This window comes from Stegostoma tigrinum, chromosome 9 (genome assembly GCF_030684315.1).
Source record: "Stegostoma tigrinum isolate sSteTig4 chromosome 9, sSteTig4.hap1, whole genome shotgun sequence".
Taxonomy (NCBI): Eukaryota; Metazoa; Chordata; class Chondrichthyes; order Orectolobiformes; family Stegostomatidae; genus Stegostoma; species Stegostoma tigrinum.
In genome coordinates, this window is record NC_081362.1 from 639,319 (window position 1) to 659,110 (window position 19,792).

At 47.8% G+C, this 19,792-nt stretch overlaps 1 protein-coding gene across 4 annotated transcripts; it reads right to left on the bottom strand.

Annotated features, from left to right (window-relative positions):
- On the bottom strand, window positions 1-19,724 carry stx11a (syntaxin 11a). 4 transcript variants are annotated; one of them, XM_048536389.2, is made up of 3 exons: window positions 19,528-19,724; window positions 8,026-8,111; window positions 1-4,748 (listed from the first exon to the last, which is right to left on the bottom strand). In XM_048536389.2, exon 3 carries the CDS (start codon window positions 4,741-4,743, stop codon window positions 3,892-3,894), a length of 852 nt encoding a protein of 283 aa, XP_048392346.1. In that variant the 5' UTR covers window positions 4,744-4,748; window positions 8,026-8,111; window positions 19,528-19,724; the 3' UTR covers window positions 1-3,891. The 4 variants fall into 4 exon arrangements, with proteins under 4 accessions (XP_048392346.1, XP_048392345.1, XP_059504271.1 ...); XM_048536388.2 differs by lacking the exon at window positions 19,528-19,724 and adding an exon at window positions 16,183-16,454; XM_059648288.1 differs by lacking the exons at window positions 8,026-8,111; window positions 19,528-19,724 and adding an exon at window positions 16,183-16,454.
- Between the last annotated feature and the right edge of the window lie 68 nt (window positions 19,725-19,792).

Consider the following 19,792-nt stretch of genomic DNA (forward strand, 5'->3'; position numbering starts at 1 on the left):
TTGTCTTTGGATTGAATAAAAATATTTTATTAATAAATTTAGCTCACTTAGATAATAAAAATATCCTGATGAAAAGAAATTACCATACTGTCACACAACAGAAGTATTTCCTGGACTGTCTACCTCTTTCCCATTGGGAAAACAGTAAAACAAAACAAATTGATGAAAAGATATAATCCACAGATCAGATGATGTCTGCCTCCTAGCGCCTAATGTTAGCTCACCTGCTGAAATGTCCTCTCCAAATACTCCAGACAAGCTTCACATCTTTAGTCAGGGATGTTAGGTTTTTGAAGCAAATGTTTCTCAAAGAGAATGACATCGATGGAGAAATTCCTAAGGCTTGCTGTTTAGTCATTATAGGCACGCATTTCCAACAAAACCACATTATGAAGAGGAAATTGGTGACCAGAGACAAATTTTGGTGATGCAGTTATCCCTGTCCCATTAACTAAGAATTATTCATTTTAGGAAATTACAATGATGGTATAAGGTTTCTGTTTTGAACATCACTAGGTAGTAAACCTTATACTATCATTGTAATTTCCTAAAATGAATAATTCTTAGTTAATGGGGCAGGGACATTGCAACATGAATTAGTAGATAAACTGTCTCCTTTAAAAGAAGTATTTTATCTTCAAAGCAACTGGGCGTCATATTTTTAGCTAGAGTTTAAAGAAGATTACACACAATAAAGTTAAAAACTAAGGATTAGACTTGTATTCAGAGTTTTATGAATAAACACAAAATCTATAAATATTTACAATACAGTATAAAAATGTTCATGTTCTCCCTGTCCAGAAATGAAAGTTAATGATATTGAATGTCTCCTGCTTCTTTATTGAAAACAAAATATTTTCTGGATCAGAAATCCAAACTCATAGAAAAAAATCAGCTTTGTTGCGGGTGGTAAGATGTATTTTTCAGATACCAGAAATATGAATAAGGTTTTTCTGTATCAAAATCATGCTTTTCCTCTTCTTACACCAATCTCAGACACCCATCAACTACAATTTTGTTTTACAAAACAGCTGTTGACTAGGGATCAATTTGAAATGTAACGTTTGTTTTGATTCTGATTGGAACAGTCTTGAACATTAAACTAGAATTTGAAACAGAGCCTCTAGTGCCGTGAATGCTTCAAGTGAGACCGAAGTTATACTGCTGTGAGATCAATAGTGACAGACCTGGAGTAAGATTCTGATTAGAAGCAGAAACACTTCCCATTCATTGTCTGTTGAATTTTAAAACTGACCCTGCATGAAGCTACTACAAAATGGTGAGGTGCTTATGAGTGTGGGGGACTTGGAAATTCTAAAGCGAGCACAATGAACTATTAGGGAAAGCCATAGCAATGCCTTCACAAGATCTTTCAAATCCAGTGGCAAGTGCATTGTCCTCTCTTAAACCAACCTGCCCAGCTACAAGGCACTAATCATTCAGAGATAATGGGAACTGCAGATGCTGGAGAATCCGAGATAACAAAGTGTGAAGCTCGATGAACACAGCAAGCTCCACACCTTGTTATCTCAGATTCTCCAGTATTTGTGTTCCCAATATCTCTGATACAATTTTAACCTCACTGTGAAGCCTCTTCCAGAGATGCTTAACCTGAAGATGTTACCCTCCTCCCTCCAGACAAACCTCAGGGGATCTCTCTCCCACTGCAACTCTCTTGTAATCCTCTATCCATCTTCGGTCCGCCTCCCCCTCTCTCCCTATTTATTTCAGAACCCTGTCTCCCTCCCCCTTTTCTGATGAAGGGTCTAGGCCCGAAACGTCAGCTTTTGTGCTCCTGAGATGCTGCTAGGCCTGCTGTGTTCATCCAGCCCCACATGTTATTATCCCTGAAGTAACTGTTTGACTCAGAAATCACTCACACATGGCTGGAGACCTCCAGGAGGACAACAAAAACTTTTCCAGCATGTCCTCAAAGTGTTCCCAAAAAGGGCAGGAATCCCCTACCAACTCTTCAAAATCCCAGACTTGTGAACAATCTAAACAGGGAAGGTTTGCTCAGGAAGGCACTGAACATTTTAAGATATGAGATTGGGAGCACACAGAAGCAAAGTTGAGGTGTCAGAGAGAGTGTATAATCTTCCAAGCCACTCAGAGTTCAAAGAATCCCTGCAGTGTGGAAACAGGCCATTCAGCCCAACAGGTCCACACTGGTCCTCTGAAGAGCAGACCCATTCCCCTATCCCTGCATTTCCCATGTTTAACCCACCTGACCTAAACACCCCTGAACACTATGGGCAATTTAGCATGGCCAATCCAACTAACCTGCACATCTTTGGGCTGTGGGAAGAAGCCAGAGCACATGGAGGAAACACATACACGGGGAGAATGTGCAAACTCCACACAGTCTCCCGAGGCTGGAATCGAACCCGGGTCCCTGGCGCTGTGAGGTAGCAGTGCTGACCGCTGAGCCACCTGTGCCCCCATCTACCTGACCCTTTGAGAACGTGTCAGAGTTGGCAGATTGGATATTGGATTTATCAGAATTTCAGAATGGATCTTACCAGAATGGAAACAAATCATCATCTATCTCAGGCACTGCTTATGAGAGTTGAACTGACTGCTATTAGTAAACTCCCATGGACCAGTCTATTAATCATGGAGAAAGAGATGAATGCAGTCTTCAATCTGCTCTCTCTCAACATGCTTTCTATTGCCTTTGGTTGATTAGAAAGGGCTTAAAACAGACGGTTTCAGGCTAATCAGTCAACATATGGAGTCTGGGAGGATGGTTACATTTGCAGCCTGGATTGTTATATTAATGTGGGATTCATTCAACCACATCCAACACTCTCACCATTGCCAGTCGGCCTGAATCACTCTGGAAACACTGTTCTCAAAAAGAGTCACGGGACCTGAAACGTTTACTTTACTTTCACTACACAGTTGCTGCTCAGTTTTTCTAACAATCTCTCTCTTCTGGTTTTAGGTTTCCACAATCTTAATTTCTTTGTTTTAAATTTAAACAATGCACTTCTATAATTTGGTATCGCTGGGATTTGAATTTGTGCCCACTATCATCACATTCCTGTCCTCTTATTGTTTGTGAGCACTTTCATTTCAGCACCTATCAGCGTCCCGCAGCTCTGGAGGTGAAGATCAGAAGGAGGGGGGTGATCAGTTTAAAATGTGACATGGTACATACAGGTGTAATCTCTCCACCTGTCCTTTATTCTCTGCCCTCTCACTTGCCTCTGACACCAACTTTACTTGAACCAAAATAAGGAAACAAAGACTCAGCAGAAAAAGTAAAAACTGAGAGTTGCTTGGAGCTACAACCTGAAGCACAAAGCAGCCCTTGTTCTAAACACCTAATGGAATTTACCCAACCTCAGCCATGAAGAAAAAACTCTTCATGGAGTTGAAAGCACTGCTGATTAACAGCAGGGGTCAAGCTGACCACAGGAAAGCCTTCGCACCATCTTCTTGGATGAACTGGAGGGGGCCCTGGACCCTCGTTCTGCAGACAGAAGAGAACTTCAGTCATCTTGATTGGTGAAGGATTTTCAATGTGATGCATCCCTGTGTTTCAGTCTAGAACGGAGACAAATGACTGCAGGTCTATGATAATAGCCTAGCTATTGAGTAACATCAGATGATGAACCAAAAATTTTGAAGATTTGGAAATATGCAGTTGGAAGGAGAGTTGGATTTGGGAGAGTGGGTGCACTGATACGCAGCTGTAGGAGGTAAAGCAAACTTAGCAATACAATTCCTTTCGAATTGGTGTGGTCTCTGGTAGAAAGGGACAAAATCCCAGACTTCCAGCTGTTGATGCAACATTCAATGCAAAAGCATTTCTTTGGAGATGAGAGTATTTTGCTGGGTTGACATAATGACACCAGGCACAGCTGGGCACCGGCACATGTTCCATCAGGGGCAGCAACAACAAAACATCTTTCGACAAATGTTGTTCCTCTTGTGCTCCACAGCTTTCTTCAGCTGCACTTTAGCCTCACCTACATAATCTTGAACCTTCTGGACATTTACCTCGATGTTGTTGAGGGTCTCTGATTGTTCTTCCACCAACACCGCCATCTGCAGGAACAAGTCATGGATCTCACGAACTCGACACTCCAGCTTCAGCAGTTCTCGGTGCCGCTGCTCAATTTCTGACAGAGCGGTCCGCGCCCCTCGCACTTCACTCAGCAGGTTCCCAGAGAACACGTCCCACTTCCCCTGCTCTATCATCTCCTCCATCTCGTTGTTGGAAATGTCTTTTCCCATGATCTCCAGCTGCCGCTGGATCCGAGCTTTGCAATTTTCCTGCTGTTTCATCTCCTCCTTGTTGTACTCCGACATGGCATCGTAGAACGTGCACAAGAGAGCAAAGTGCTGTGCCTGGCCGATGCGAACAATGGCAGCATTAGGCCCATGTGTGTTCTTTATCTCGTTGATGTAATTGCTCAGGTCCTGCAACCTCCGCTGGATCTTCTCACCCCGGCTCTTTATGTCTTTGGCAATGGAGTTTGAATCGCGTTTTATGCTGCTGAGACGTCTCATTGAGGTCAGGAAGCGAGTGTTCTGCTTTCCAAGACGTTTAATGTCCACTTTCAGGCGCCCATTTTCTTCTCGGATTTGTTGCACTTCTTTCTGAAGGATCTGCAGAATGAAGTCACATTCAAATACCAAGCCTTCATGAGCACAATCCACCTCGTCTTCGGCCTCTGCTTGCTGATGGTAAAATTTTGAACACTCTATCAATTCTTCGAGTCTGTCCTTCATTGTTCCTAAAAGAAACCAAAATAGTCAAGATCAAAAAACCAAAACGACAGCAGCAACCCAGGGTACCGTAAGTGATTTTACAGCATTCAGTAAATAACAAAAATAAAAATTTGCATTCTTACAGCATTTTTCACAGCTCGATGACAATCTGACAGAAAACAAACTGCTTTTCAGATCCACTCACTTTCCATTTGGAAACCAAACAGAATATATCTGTCGAGTAAGATTCCTCAAGAAGCATCCAGATAAATGGTTTTGTGATCTTTGTCTTTATTTAAATAACAGCGAGGGTCGTGGGAGAGTTGCTTTACTGTTCTTTAAATTCATCCACAGAATCTTTCAAATCTACTTGAGAGGGTTAATCACCTTCAGTTTCAGGTCTTATCACACAACCATAAAGGAAAGCTGACAGAATATTCCTGTGCTGCACTTTCACAGTGACCCTCATCATTATTTACGCTCCGACAGTGCGGCACTCCCTCAGCGCTGACCTCCCTGAGAGCGCGGTACTCCCTCAGCGCTGATCCTCTGACAGTGCGGCACTCCCTCAGTGCTGACCTCCCTGACAGTGTGGCACTCACTCAGCACTGACCCTCTGACAGAGCGGCACTCCCTCAGCGCTGATCCTCTGACAGTGCGGCACTCCCTCAGTGCTGACCTCCCTGACAGCGCTGCACTCCCTCAGCGCTGACCTCCCTGAGAGCGCGGTACTCCCTCAGCGCTGATCCTCTGACAGTGCGGCACTCCCTCAGTGCTGACCTCCCTGACAGTGTGGCACTCACTCAGCGCTGACCCTCTGACAGAGCGGCACTCCCTCAGCGCTGACCCTCTGACAGAGCGGCACTCCCTCAGCGCTGATCCTCTGACAGTGCGGCACTCCCTCAGTGCTGACCTCCCTGACAGCGCTGCACTCCCTCAGCGCTGACCGTCTGACAGTGCGGCACTCCCTCAGCGCTGACCCTTTGATAGAGCAGTGTTCACTCAGCGCTGACCCTTTGATAGTGCGGCACTCCCTCGGCACTGACCCTCCCTGACAGCGCAGCACTCCCTCGGCACTGACCCTCCCTGACAGCGCGGCACTCTCCTGGCACTGACCTCCCTGACAGCATGGCACTCCCTCGGCACTGACCTCCCTGACAGCATGGCACTCCCTTGGCACTGACCCTCCCTGACAGCGCGGCACTCTCTTGGCACTGACCTCCCTGACAGCATGGCACTCCCTCGGCGCTGACCTCCCTGACAGCGCGGCACTCCCTCGGCACTGACCCTCTGAAAGCGTGGCGCTCCGTCGGCGCTGACCTCCCTGACAGCATGGCACTCCCTCAGCACTGACCCTCCCTGACAGCGCGGCACTCCCTCGGCACTGACCCTCTGAAAGCGTGGCGCTCCCTCAGCACTGACCTTCCCTGACAGCGCTGCACTCCCTCAGCACTGACCCTCTGACAACGCGGCACTCCCTCAGCACTGACCCTCTGCCAGTCAGGCATTCCTTCAGCGCTGACTCTCTGACAGTGCGGCACTCCCTCGGCACTGACCCTCCCTGACCGCACGGCACTCCCTCAGCACTGACCCTCTGACACTGCGACGCTCCCTCGGCACTGACCCTCCCTGACAGTGCGGGACTCCCTTAGCGCTGACCTCCCTGACAGCATGGCACTCTCTCGGCACTGACCGTCCCTGGCCGCTGACCCTCCCTGACAGCGCGGCACTCTCTCGGCACTGACCTCCATGACAGCATGGCACTCCCTCAGCACTGACCCTCCCTGACAGCGCGGCACTCCCTTACCACTGACCTCCCTGACAGTGGGACGCTACCTCAGCAGTGTCCTCCCTGACAGCGCGGTGCTCCCTCGGCACTGACCCTCGCTGACAGCGTGGCACTCCCTCAGCACTGACCCTCCCTGACAGTGCGGCACTCCCTCAGCACTGACCCTCCCTGACAGCGCGGCGCTCCCTCAGCACTGACCCTCTCTGACAGCGCGGTGCTCCCTCGGCACTGACCCTCTCTGACAGTGCGGGACTCACTCGGCACTGACCGACCTGACAGCATGGCTCTCCCTCGGCACTGACCTCCCTGACAGTATGGCACTCCCTCAGCACTGACCCTCCCTGACAGCGCGGCACTCCCTCGGCACTGACCCTCCCTGACCACACCGCACTCCCTCAGCACTGACCCTCCCTGACAGAGCTGCACTCCCTCAGCACTGACCCTGTGCCAGTGGGGCACTCCCGCAGCACTGACCGTCTGACACCGCGGCGCTCCCTCTACGCTGACCCTCTGACAGTGCGGCACTCCCTCAGCGCTGACTCTCTGACAGTGCGGCACTCCATCAGCACTGACCCTCCCTGACAGCACGGCGCTCCCTCGGCACTGACCCTCCCTGACAGCATGGCACTCCCTCAGCACTGACCCTCCCTGACCGCACGGCACTCCCTCAGCACTGACCCTCTGACAGTGCGGCACTCCCTCAGCACTGACCCTCTGACACTGTGGCGCTCCCTCGGCACTGACCCTCTGACAGTGCAGCACTCCCTCAGCGCTGACTCTCTGACAGTGCGGCACTCCCGCAGCACTGACCCTCCCTGACAGCGCTGCACTCCTCAGCACTGACCCTCTGACAGTGCGCACTCCCTCGGCACTGACCTCCCTGACAGTGCGGGACTCCCTCAGCACTGACCTCCCTGACAGCTTCTCACTCCCTCAGCACTGACCATCCCTGACAGCGCGGCACTCCCTTAGCACTGACCTTCCCTGACAGCGCGGCACTCCCTCAGCACTGACCCTCCCTGACAGCGCGGCACTCCCTCAGCATTGACCCGCCGATAGTGCGGCACTCCAGCCAGGATTTTCTGTATCTCTGACTAGGATGGTCAAGTAGTTAAAGCGTGGGCTTAAGATCCAATAGACATCGGTCCTTGTGGGTTCGAACCCTACTCTTGATAGCAGAGTTTTTGTGGGTGATACAGTGGTCTGGCAGTGCTACTTCTCAGCAGCATGGCCCCAAGGCTGATCCTAGCCTTGGGTGGTTGTCTGTGTGGAGTTTGCACATCTCCCTGTGTCTTCATGGGTGTCCATTGGGTGCTCCGGTTTCCTCCCACAGTCCAAACATGTGCAGATCAGATGGATTAGCCACGGGAAATGTGCGGTTACAGGAATAGGCAGGAGGGTGGGATACTCTTCAGAGAGTAGGTGAAGACTTGATGGACTGAATGGCCTCTATCTGCACCCTGGGTTTTCTATGAAACAAAAGTTTGCAGGAGAAAACGTATAAATGACCTCACCTGAGGAACAGTATCCTGTAGTTATGATATCTTGTGCTTTTGAGCTCTGAGACCTGCCCAATCTGATCGCATATCAAGCAGGTGGTCTGAAAAATGTTTCAAATGAACCATGTAAGTGTACAGTGAATTTACATAGCACATTAAACACTGAAAAATGCCCTATTTTCCATGGTTTATGTTTATCTGTCAGTCTATCCACTAATAAACCGTCTGTGCCCTCTATTTAAGATAGAGTGTATTTAAGACAGAGGTAGATAGGTTGTTGATTATGAAGAGGATCAAGGGTTATGGGAAGAAGGTGTGAGAATGGGGTTGAGAACCATGTCAGCCAATGATCGAATGGTGGGCCAGTCTTGATGAGGTGAAAAGCCTAATTCTGCTCTTACATCTTATGGTCTATTGCAAAGTGTTACCTTAATTTACTACCAGATTCTCAGCTGCGGCAAACAATATCAATTTATTATCATGTTAGGAGTCCTAACCTGTAAATTCCAGTTTTGGGAAGGACTTTTTTGACACAAGGCATGGAAATACTCAGCAGGTCAGGCACCACATGTGGACAGGGAATGAGACTTAATGCATTAGGTCAATCAACGGAAATAGGAAAAGCTTCCTTGACTGTAGTTTCTTAAATACATCACACTTCAATTTTCATTCCTTAAACAGAGTAGATTTAGCTACTTCTGACAGTTTTACATTTATGCTATTGTAATGAAATTGGCAGGAAACTTAAGTTCAACTTGAGCAATATTTCATCAGTACTGCTGAAGTCCCATATTGCTGGGGCTGAAAGTGGGAACCCATGCTGTGCCCATGGGCAGCAGGACCCTGTGTGGCATTTTACTGGTGTCAGCCAATTAAAAAGGTTGTTGACAATTGGTCAGGCAGCTCTCCACCACCCCAGGCCCTAGCACCAGCCCCCAGCCTAGTCAGGGAAGGGGGGGTATTTACAGCATCATGGTCCATCACTGCCAATGGGGCTGCTCCTTCCTGGGAAGTGTTTACCTGGAAATTTCACCAGTTAGTGACCTCCTGGCACTGACAGAATGGGAGGGAATGGGGCAGGTACGCAAAGGCTCCATACTCTGCTGATAACCCCGGGCACTGCTCAAACTTCCTGGAACTTCCTGCTCTACACTGACTGCAAGAGTGACAATTCTCCCTTGGTGACTATTCCCATTAACACAAGGGGCCAATTCCCCTCTCGCTGGGACCAGAATGTCCCCCATTATGGACATGTTCATGGTTTTTCCTTATTATTTTGCTTTGTTGTGGAAGTGCAGTGTTGGATTGGAGTGGACAAGGTCAGAAACCACACGACACCAAGGGTATGGTTATGTACGTTTTGTGTCAATCCCAGTTCAGGAACACATCCCACTGCATTCCCATTTGAAAAATCCAAGACAGAAATGTGAAAACGCAAGAAGTGCACATTGTAAAGTGAGAATGTTCCAAGTGATGATTAATCACAGAAGCTGGCGGCTATTTGTCTCACCAGCATGAGGCTGAAACATGTAGCTGGCAGCTCAGACTAGGGCTGGAGGGAGGGACAGGGAGAGAAGAGAGACAGGGAGGGAAGAGAGGCAGGGAGAGGGAGGGACAGGGAGGGAAGAGAGACAGGGAGAGGGAGGGACAGGGAGAGAAGAGAGACAGGGAGGGACAGGGACAGGGAGGGAAGAGAGACAGGGAGAGGGAGGGACAGGGAGGGAAGAGAGACAGGGAGAGGGAGGGACAGGGAGGGAAGACGCTATAGGCAGGAGAGAAAGCGTGGACTGCTGTTTCTCTCTCTCTCGGGAGAAGTGTCCTTCATTCTGGTTTTACTTTGCCCTCTCACTAACATTTAACTCTCGGAAAGAACCTGCTCCTGTGATGCGAAGAGATAACGGGAACTGCAGATGCTGGAGAATCCGAGATAACAAAGTGTCAAGCTGGATGAACACAGCAGACCAAGCAGCATCTCAGGAGCACAAAAGCTGATGTTTCGGGCCTAGACCCTTCATCAGAGAGGGGGATGGGGAGAGGGAACTGGAATAAATAGGGAGAGAGGGGGAGGCGGACCGAGGATGGAGAGAAAAGAAGATAGGTGGAGAGGAGAGTATAGGTGGGGAGGTAGGGAGGGGATAGGTCAGTCCGGGGTGGACGGACAGGTCAAGGGGGTGGGATGAGGTTAGTAGGTAGGAAATGGAGGTGTGTCTTGAGGTGGTGGGGGGATATGTGAGAGGAAGAACAGTTTAGGGAGATGGGGACAACCTGGGCTGGTTTTGGGATGCGGTGGGGGAAGGGGAGATTTTGAAGCCGGTGAAGTCCACATTGATACCATTGGGCTGCAGGATTCCCAAGCGGAATATGAGTTGCCGTTCCTGTAACATTCGGGTGGCATCATTGTGACACTGCAGGAAGCCCAGGATGGACATGTCGTCTGAGGAATGGGAGGAGGAGTTGAAATGGTTTGCCACTGGGAGGTGCAGTTGTTTATTGCGAACCGAGCGGAGGTGTTCTGCAAAGCGGTCTCCAAGCCTCCACTTGGTTTCCCCAATGTAGAGGAAGCCACACCGGGTACAGTGGATGCAGTATACCTGCAAAGCGGTCTCCAAGCCTCCGCTTGGTTTCCCCAATGTAGAGGTAGCCACACCGGGTACAGTGGATGCAGTATACCACATTGGCAGATGTGCAGGTGAACCTCTGCTTAATGTGGAATGTCATCTTGGGGCCTGGGATGGGGGTGAGGGAGGAGGTGTGGGGGCAAGTGTAGCATTTCCTGCGGTTGCAGGGGAAGGTGCCGGGTGTGGACTACACTCAGTTCGCAGTAAACAACTGCACCTCCCAGTCGCGAACCATTTTAACTCCCCCTCCCATTCCTCAGACGACATGTCCACCATGGGCCTCCTGCAGTGCCACAATGATGCCACCCGAAGGTTGCAGGAACAGCAACTCATATTCCGCTTGGGAACCCTGCAGCCTAATGGTATCAATGTGGAGTTCACAAGCTTCAAAATCTCTCCTCCCCCCCCCACTGCATCCCAAAACCAGCCCAGCTCGTCCCTGCCTCCCTAACCTATTCTTCCTCTTTCCTACTCCCCCCGCCGACTTCAAGCCATGCTTCCATTTCCTACCTACTAACCTCATCCCACCTCCTTGACCTGTCCATCCTCCCCGGGCTGACCTATCCCCTCCCTACCTCCCCACCGATACTCTCCTCTTCACCTATCTTCTTTACTCTCCATCTTCGGTCCGCCTCCCCTTCTCTACCTGTTTATTTCAGAACCCCCTTTCCCTCTCCCATCCCTGATGAAGGGTCTAGGCCCGAAACGTCAGCTTTTGTGCTCCTAAGATGCTGCTTGGCCTGCTGTGTTCATCCAGCTTCACACCTTGTTATCTCAGATTCTCCAGCATCTGCTGTTCCTACTATCTCTGGCTCACCTCCTGGTGGCAAGATGCCGCTGAAATAGTTTAGTCAACTTTGAAGTAACTCTAAAGATGGGAATTCAAGTTTTACCGCATTCCATCGATGAAATGGAGGAAAATGAGAATTGGTCGGTGACAGTACTCAGCAATGCTGGCTCCTCTCCGACTCTCAATAAACCCCACAAGGTGCAATGAACCACACCCTGCCTGCTTATGTCACCGCAAACTGAACTCCAGTTAAAGGTACTGGAAGTCTCGGGGCGTGTTTACCTACTTATGCGCAACAGCACTTTATGGAAAATATAGCGAATGAGGAAAAGCCCTTGCTCACGCTGAATTTTCTATCTGAGTTTGAAATTAAGTCTAATATCACAAGATTTGAAACAACATTTTAGCAACCATTCTAAATGTATTTGACTAAATCTGCCCCAGTGAGCTACAAACACAACAAGTCACTCCCATTGTATCAGAGATAATGGGAACTGCAGATGCTGGAGAATCCAATTCAGTGTGGAGCGGACAAGGGATTCATGGACAGAGTGGTCTCTCCGGAAAGCAGACAGGGGTGGGGATGGGAAAATGGCTTGGGTTGTGGGGTCGGATTGTAGATGGCGGAAGTGTCGGAGGATGATGCGTTGTATCTGGAGGTTGGTGGGGTGGTGTGTGAGAACGAGGGGGATCCTCTTTGGGCGGTTGTGGCAGGGGCGGGGTGTGAGGGATGTGTTGCAGGAAATACGGGAGACGTGGTCAAGGGCGTTCTCGACCACTGTGGGGGGAAAGTTGCAGTCCTTGAGGAACTTGGACATCTGGGATGTGCGGGAGTGGAATGCCTCATCGTGGGAGTAGATGCGGCGGAGGCGGAGGAATTGGGAATAGGGGATGAAATTTTTGCGGGAGGGTGGGTGGGAGGAGGTGTATTCTAGGTAGCTGTGGGAGTCAGTGGGCTTGAAATGGACATCAGTTACAAGCTGGTTGCCTGAGATGGAGACAGAGAGGTCCAGGAGGGTGAGGGATGGGTCCACTGCCCTCCAACCCCACCACACCCGGCACCTTCCCCTGCAACCGCAGGAAATGCTACACTTGCCCCCACACCTCCTCCCTCACCCCTATCCCAGGCCCCAAGATGACTTTCCATATCAAGCACAGGTTCACCTGCACATCTGCCAATGTGGTATACTGTATCCATTGTACCCGGTGTGGCTTCATCTACTTTGGGGAAACCAAGTGGATGCTTGGGGACCGCTTTGCAGAACACCTCCGCTCGGTTCGCAATAAACAACTGCACCTCCCAGTCACAAACCATTTCCAATCCCCCTCCCACTCTTTAGATGACATGTCCATCATGGGCCTCCTGCAGTGCCACAATGATGCCACCCGAAGGTTGCAGGAACAGCAACTCATATTCCGCTTGGGAACCCTGCAGCCCAATGGTATCAATGTGGACTTCACCAGCTTCAAAATCTCCCCTTCCACCAACACACCCCAAAACCAGCCCAGTTTGTTCCCTCCCCCCACTGCATCCCAAAACCAGCCCAGCCTGTCTCTGCCTCCCTAACCTGTTCTTCCTCTCCCCCATCCCTTCCTCCCACCCCAAGCCGCACCCCCATCTACCTACTAACCTCATCCCACCTCCTTGACCTGTCCGTCTTCCCTGGACTGACCTATCCCCTCCTTACCTCTCCACCTATACTCTTCTCTCCACCTATCTTCTTTACTCTCCATCTTCGGTCCGCCTCCCCCTCTCTCCCTATTTATTGCAGTTCCCTCCCCCCATCCCCCTCTCTGATGAAGGGTCTAGGCCCGAAACGTCAGCTTTTGTGCTCCTGAGATGCTGCTGGGCCTGCTGTGTTCATCCAGCCTCACATTTTATTATCACTCCCGTTCACCAAATGCATCTCAATGTAATTAGCATCATTGGTCCTGGGAAAACCAACACCAGTATGAAATGGGACACAAACGTCTCCAGCCTGTTATCACACACCTCTAGCATCATCCACAGTCCTTTAAGCAGATTCTGATCTAGTTTCCTGATCGAAAACTGCTGATTTATGAAAATACAGGGACCTAGTGCTTATGTGATTGCAATCAGTAATTTCAGGGGCTAACATCGAAATGGGACATTCCAAACAGCTTAGTTGAATTTTTAAGCATGATTCACTGATTCAAATTTCTTGGTCTGGGATACCACCTACTTTAGTCCCACTCCCACACAATTAAATCTACACCAGCTGTACCCAGGCGTCATTACCCAAATGAGCTAATGTACAAGATCCCAGTGTAGGAACTCAGCCACTTATTACCTTTGGTTAATAAGAGGAACCAGTTTAGAGAGAGAGGATTACTTCCTTGTTTGAATACACAATCCCTACAGTGTGGAAAAAGGCCGTTCGGCTCATAGAGTCTACACGACCCCTCTGGAGAGCATTCCACCCAAATTCACATCCCTATAACTCTGCATTTCCCATGGCTAATCCACCTAGCCTGTACATCTTTGGACTGTGGGAGGAAACCGGAGTGCACACACACAGACACAGGGAGAATATGCAAACTCCACACACAGTCAGCTGAGACTGGAATCGAACCCCGATCCCTGGCGCTGTGATGTAGCAGTGCTAACCACTGAGCCTAACCACTGCGCCTTTTTCTATTTTAATCTCTTTTCAATATTTAGAAATTTCCTTTGGTTGTTCTGCACCTTCTTTAAGTTTTGGACAGTTTATTGATAATCTTTGATACTGAAGTTGTGGATTTGTCACATTCCAGAGGCCTGTAGCCCATAATCCAAACTGATGCTTACTTTCACACGATACTGAGGGACTGTCGTGTTTGTTGGAATTGTCATTATTCAGATGTGATATTAAATCATGCCTGTCTGTTTACATGGGTGAATTCCAGGATATTCCCTTCCCTCAATCAAAAATAAAGACAGGTGATTTGGTCAGGTTTCCATTTGATGTTCTTGGGAGCTGCTGTAGATACATCGCTATCCTGTTTTCTACATTACAACAGTGACTACATTTCAAAATTGCTTTGTTGGCTCTGGGATGTTCAGAGATTGTGTTATGCAAGTAAACGTTTCCATTACCTTGCCTTCTGGGAACTGGAAAAAAAGTTTGAGCAACCAGCATCATCCTCACTGACAGGGTATATGCAGCTTCCCTGGGGACATCAGGAGCAGGCTGTCTGGAGTATTGGCTGAGTCTCATCTCCCCCTCACCCATTAACACCAAAACTGCAGCTTTGGCACTCAGGCTTTACAAAGAACAGCTTGGAAATAACAAGACCTAATTACCAGCTGTACAAGGCGCTGGTGAGGCCACACCTGGAGTGCTGTGTACAGTTTTGGTCTCCTTACTTGAGGAAGGATGTACTGGCACTGGAGAGTGTGCAGAGGAGGGTCACGAGGTTGACTCCGGAGTTGAGGGGGTTGGTTTATGAGGAGAGACTGAGTAGACTGGGATTATATTCATTGGAATTCAGAGGACTGGGGGGGGATCTTGTGGGAACATGTAAAATTATGAAGGGAATAGATAAGATAGAAGTAGAGAGCATGTTCCCACTGGCAGGTGAAGGTAGGACAAGAGGGCATAGCCTCACGATTAGAGGGAACAGATTTAGGACTGAATTGAGAAGGAATTTCTTCACTCAGATGGAATTTAATGTTAATCTATGGAATTCCTTGCTCAGTGATGTAGTTGACGCTACTTCAGTAAGCATTTTAAAAGCCAAGGTGGATTTTTTTTGAACAATAAAGGAATTAAGGGATATGGTGAGAACACGGGTAAATGGATCTGAGTCCACGAAAAGATCAGCCATGATCTTATAGAATGGCAAAGCAGGCTCGAAGGGCTGAACAGCCTACTCCTGCTCCCAGTTCTAATGTTATCTAAACACTTCACTAAAAGGACAGAGCACCTTTAAAAGTTAATCTGGAGGTGGTTTACTAAAGAGCGAATATCTGGTGAAAGGCATACACCAACATTCCCCTCTCAACATCATCAACCTCTTGGAACTCTAACCAACATCACTGTGGGGGCATCATTCCACACTGACTACAAGCAGTTCAAACAGAGGATCACATCATCTTCGCAGGGCAGAGACAGTAAGAACTGCCAATGCTGTCAGAGATAACACAGTGTGGAGCTGGATGAACGCAGCAGGCCAGGCGGCATCAGAGGAACAGAACAGTTGATATTTCTGGCCCTATTTCTGAAGAAGGGTCCCGGCCCGAAACGTCAACTTTCCTGCTCCTCTGATACTGCCTGGCCTGCTGCGTTCATCCAACTTCACACTGTATCATCTCTTAACATCTTGCCAGGACAATTAAGGTTATGCAATAAATTCCACCTCTTATTCATCAGAAGAATGAACAATGTCCTCCTACTCAATTAAAATTGAAACAGTCATAAAACAAAATACAATTGTAACAGTGTTTTCTCACACACTCTACTGTCTGTGTATCTTCAAGTGATTTATTTGGATGACTGATGTTAATGCTTAGGAAGACAGTTTCTCCAGATGAAGATGCTGTTAGCATCTGATATTATTATTACTATGCATTTGTTAAACCAATCTATTGCAAAATATGCTTCAATATTTTCCAGTTAAGCTGACCATTTAAAAGTCTTTGCACCACACTAACAACCAGCCAGAGCTAAGATTAGGAACTATTTCTAAATGAAATACATTGAATACATCTTTTCGCAGTGTGAACTATAGCTGTTTATAGAACAGGAAATGTTGGTCACTCACCAAGACAGCCCTCAGAAAGAGTCCTGCTTGTGGAATGAGAAGGCAAGCTGAGTTCTCGGAACCAACTTTGTCATGTTGCACAGTGTGAACTTCAAGCCTCTTGCACCTGCTTCCTTCTTACAATTTGTTAAAAGCAGTTCACAGTTCAGAGTCTTCCAAGCACTTTTCACCGACTTGATGTGGAAACCAGTCAAGAGGTGAATTCAGAAACCCCTACCTCTGACCAATTGTTGCCCCTTTCTGCAGTCTGGAAATAAGCACCAGTCACTATGCTGCCCAGAGTCAGACTGCAGAGGCCCGTACGGGAGGCTGTTATTGTACCATGTGACTAAAACACCATTCTGGGAAGTGACACTGAGATAATGAAATAGTTTCCTTTCCTGTGGGCGAGTACAGTTGATCACTGAACATGTATTGCCAGATAGCAAGGGAAATAACTTAGCCCGTAGTTCCTAGTACAACGAACTTCTAACCACAGAAAAACTTCATTCACTCGGAATTTTCCCTCCACAGCATGTCAGATATCAATGCGTAATCATTGTCTAATTTAACAGTTCCACAAGTTGTCTTTCATATTGTGTTGTTTAAGTGACCAATTCACAACAGAATGCTGTGGATAATTTGTGAATGATGGGCTCCCAAATGTCTGACAGACACAGTGCTAAGGGAATCTCCTGTATGGAAACTAACAGCTCTCCCTACCCTGTTATTCACTTCAGATCTACACCACCCAACCTCCCACTATTGTCCACGCTTTCAAATCTCAATGTACTAAACTCCGGAGTTCTTTCCCTGTGGCTCTCCATTTCTGTTCAGAGATAATGGGAACTGCAGATGCTGGAGAATCCGAGATAACAAAGTATGGAGGTGGATGAACACAGCAGGCCAAGCAGCATCTCGGGAGCACAAAAGCTGACGTTTCAGGCCTAGACCCTTCTTCAGAGAGACCTCTCTGCTGCTGGGCCTGCTGTGTTCATCCAGCTCCACACTTTGTTATCTCCATTTCTGTTTCTGCCTTTAAGATTCTTCTTAAAACCTACCTCTTTGACTAAGTTATCTTTTAGTGTCCTGCCCTAATATAAGACCATGAGACATTGGAGCAGAAGTTAGGCCATTCAGCCCATTGAGTCTGCTCCACCATTCAAGCATAGCTGATAAATTTCTCAACCCCATTTTCCCGCTTTCTACCCATAACCCTTGATTCCCTTGATAATCAAGAACCTAACTGTCCCCATCTTAAATATACTCAATGTGTCCTCATGTGGCCACAAGAACATGACACAGTAATTATAGAGCAGACAGACAGAGACTTTTTCCTAGGGTGGAGGTAACTATTACGAGGGGGCATAGTTTTAAAGTGAGTGGCGGTAGATACAGGGGAGATATCAGAGGTAGGTTCTTTACTCAGAGAGTGGTCGGGGCATGGAATGCATTGCTGGAGAAGGTAGTGGAGTTGACCTCATTAGGGGCATTTAAGCAGCTATTAGATAGGCACATGGATGATAGTACAAGGTAGGGGTGGAAGTTAGATAGACCTTAGGATTAGGGTAAAAGTTCAGCACAACATTGTGGGCTGAAGGGCCTGTACTGTGCTGTGCTGTACTGTTCTATGTTCTAAGTCATAGGGCTTTACATGTAGGTCTGCAAAAAAGTAAGAACAGAAGGCTTTGAAGAAAAGTGAAGGCTACTACATCAAAAACAATCTGCTTTTGATTTATGCCTAATCTCTGGTCTGGTACATATATTGCAGGAGAGCAAGCTCAGCAGCTAAATAGCCTGCTCTTGCTCTCTGTCCATGGCCAGTTACAGGAGAGCCCTTGAACTATTTCCAGGCGAGATGTATAAATCTCTGCCTAGAGTTAGCATTAGAGAATCCCTGTGGAAAGGCAAATCAAGGCTGGTCGCTGTAGCAGTTTATTGACAATTGCTGGTGTACAATGTGAACTGTCTGTTTAATTTCTGTCTACAGAAGCGTGCCTGTGCTATGTTCCACTCCTGCTGCTGTTGCCCTGCACACCCATTGATAGTACGCAGGTGAACTCTATTCAGGAAGAATGGCAACGCTGGGAAGTGAGGGAAGGATAATAAGAAAAATCACACTATATCCCAACATTTCACATGTTCAGCTGTTTGAGCTCTAAACATGCAGAGCTATTCTTTGAAAAATCGAGCATCAAAATACTGTCACAGCCAGAAGGATATAATGATATATATTTCCCAAAGTGCTCCAATCAGACAGAGAGAATCCACTGTGAATAGCCTGGCAACTGAAGCAAGTAGGGGCAAGCTGGGGAGGGAGTGGCAGTGATGTACGAGCGTAACTGTCACAACAACATTCTCAATGTCAGGCAAATCAGGGAGACCATTTGGTGTGAGAAAATAAAGTAACTCTGAGACTTTAGGGAGATCTACAATTTAAAGAAACAGTTAGTCTCCTGTTGGTCTAAAGCAGAAAAAAATGGGAATCTTTTGGAGCAGGTGGGTTGAGCACTTGGAGTAGATGAAGATCAAACTAGGCAAGTGAGAGCTCAATCTTCTTGGGCCTGAGCATGAACTGGATTAACCTGAGATGTGAAATGATGCAGCAGCAGAGATTTCAGCCTCAGACTGCAGAAATCCCTTACAGCGGCAAAGAGTAATTTACACAAAGCCCAATGATTGAACTGTTCTTCTTTCAAGGGAAATTACAAGAAGTTAATTTGTGGAGAATTTTAATCACATCACATCTACCTGACCATGGTCAGTTCTAGGCAGCACACTACAGGAAGCAAATGTTCAAACCTGAGATTGATAGATTTCTGAGATAACATGGTGTGAAGCTGGATAAACACTGCAGGCCAAGCAGCATCTCAGGAGCATCGCAGGTGTGGTCTAAATCATGGCTTGTATAGTTTTAACAAGATTCCCAAGACATCCATTTAAATAATGGATTAAATACAACTCTTTTATTCTTCCTGCAAAAGTATATGACCCCACATTATATTGAATCTGCCAGGTTTATGCCTACTCCCATCATCTGTCTATATCCCCTGGAGACGCTTACCGAAATTTTGCAGAGCGCCATGATCAACAGAAGAGTTCAACAAGATTGAGTAGGGCTTTGTGCACAGCCTGGAATGGATGGTCACCTCCATCAGCACGGCCTGAAGGATCTGATACCTGAGGTGACCGAATGGCAGCTGCGATCTCGGAAACAATCCGCAACAAATGCTGGACTCGAATCTGCTGACACCCACACTTCCAGGATTGTTATTTTAAAAGGGCGGAAACGAACGTTGATGTGTGAAAAGCAAGACGTGAAGCTGCAGGATAATTTGGTGAATAAATCAGTGCAGTATTACTCACCTTGTAGCCTGAGAATTGTATTATCCTCCCAACAGATTGGAGGGAAACAGCTGAAGTCCCCTCATCCACTGAAGTACAATTTCTCTATTTACAGGCAGCTCCAACGCTCCAACGCCCTGAGCCACAGATTCCACTTTCCGTCTGTGTCTGCAGCATATACTGATCCCCACCCTGCGGGAAACAGCTCTGTTACCTCACCCTGGGCTCCGGGAGGAGCAAGCCACAGAGTCCCCTGGTACAGATAATGAGACTGGGATTCAGAAAA

Coding starts and splice junctions, on each gene's coding strand:
- stx11a (XM_048536389.2), bottom strand. CDS start 4,743: ATGAAGGACAGACTCGAAGAATTGATAGAGTGTTCAAAATTTTACCAT.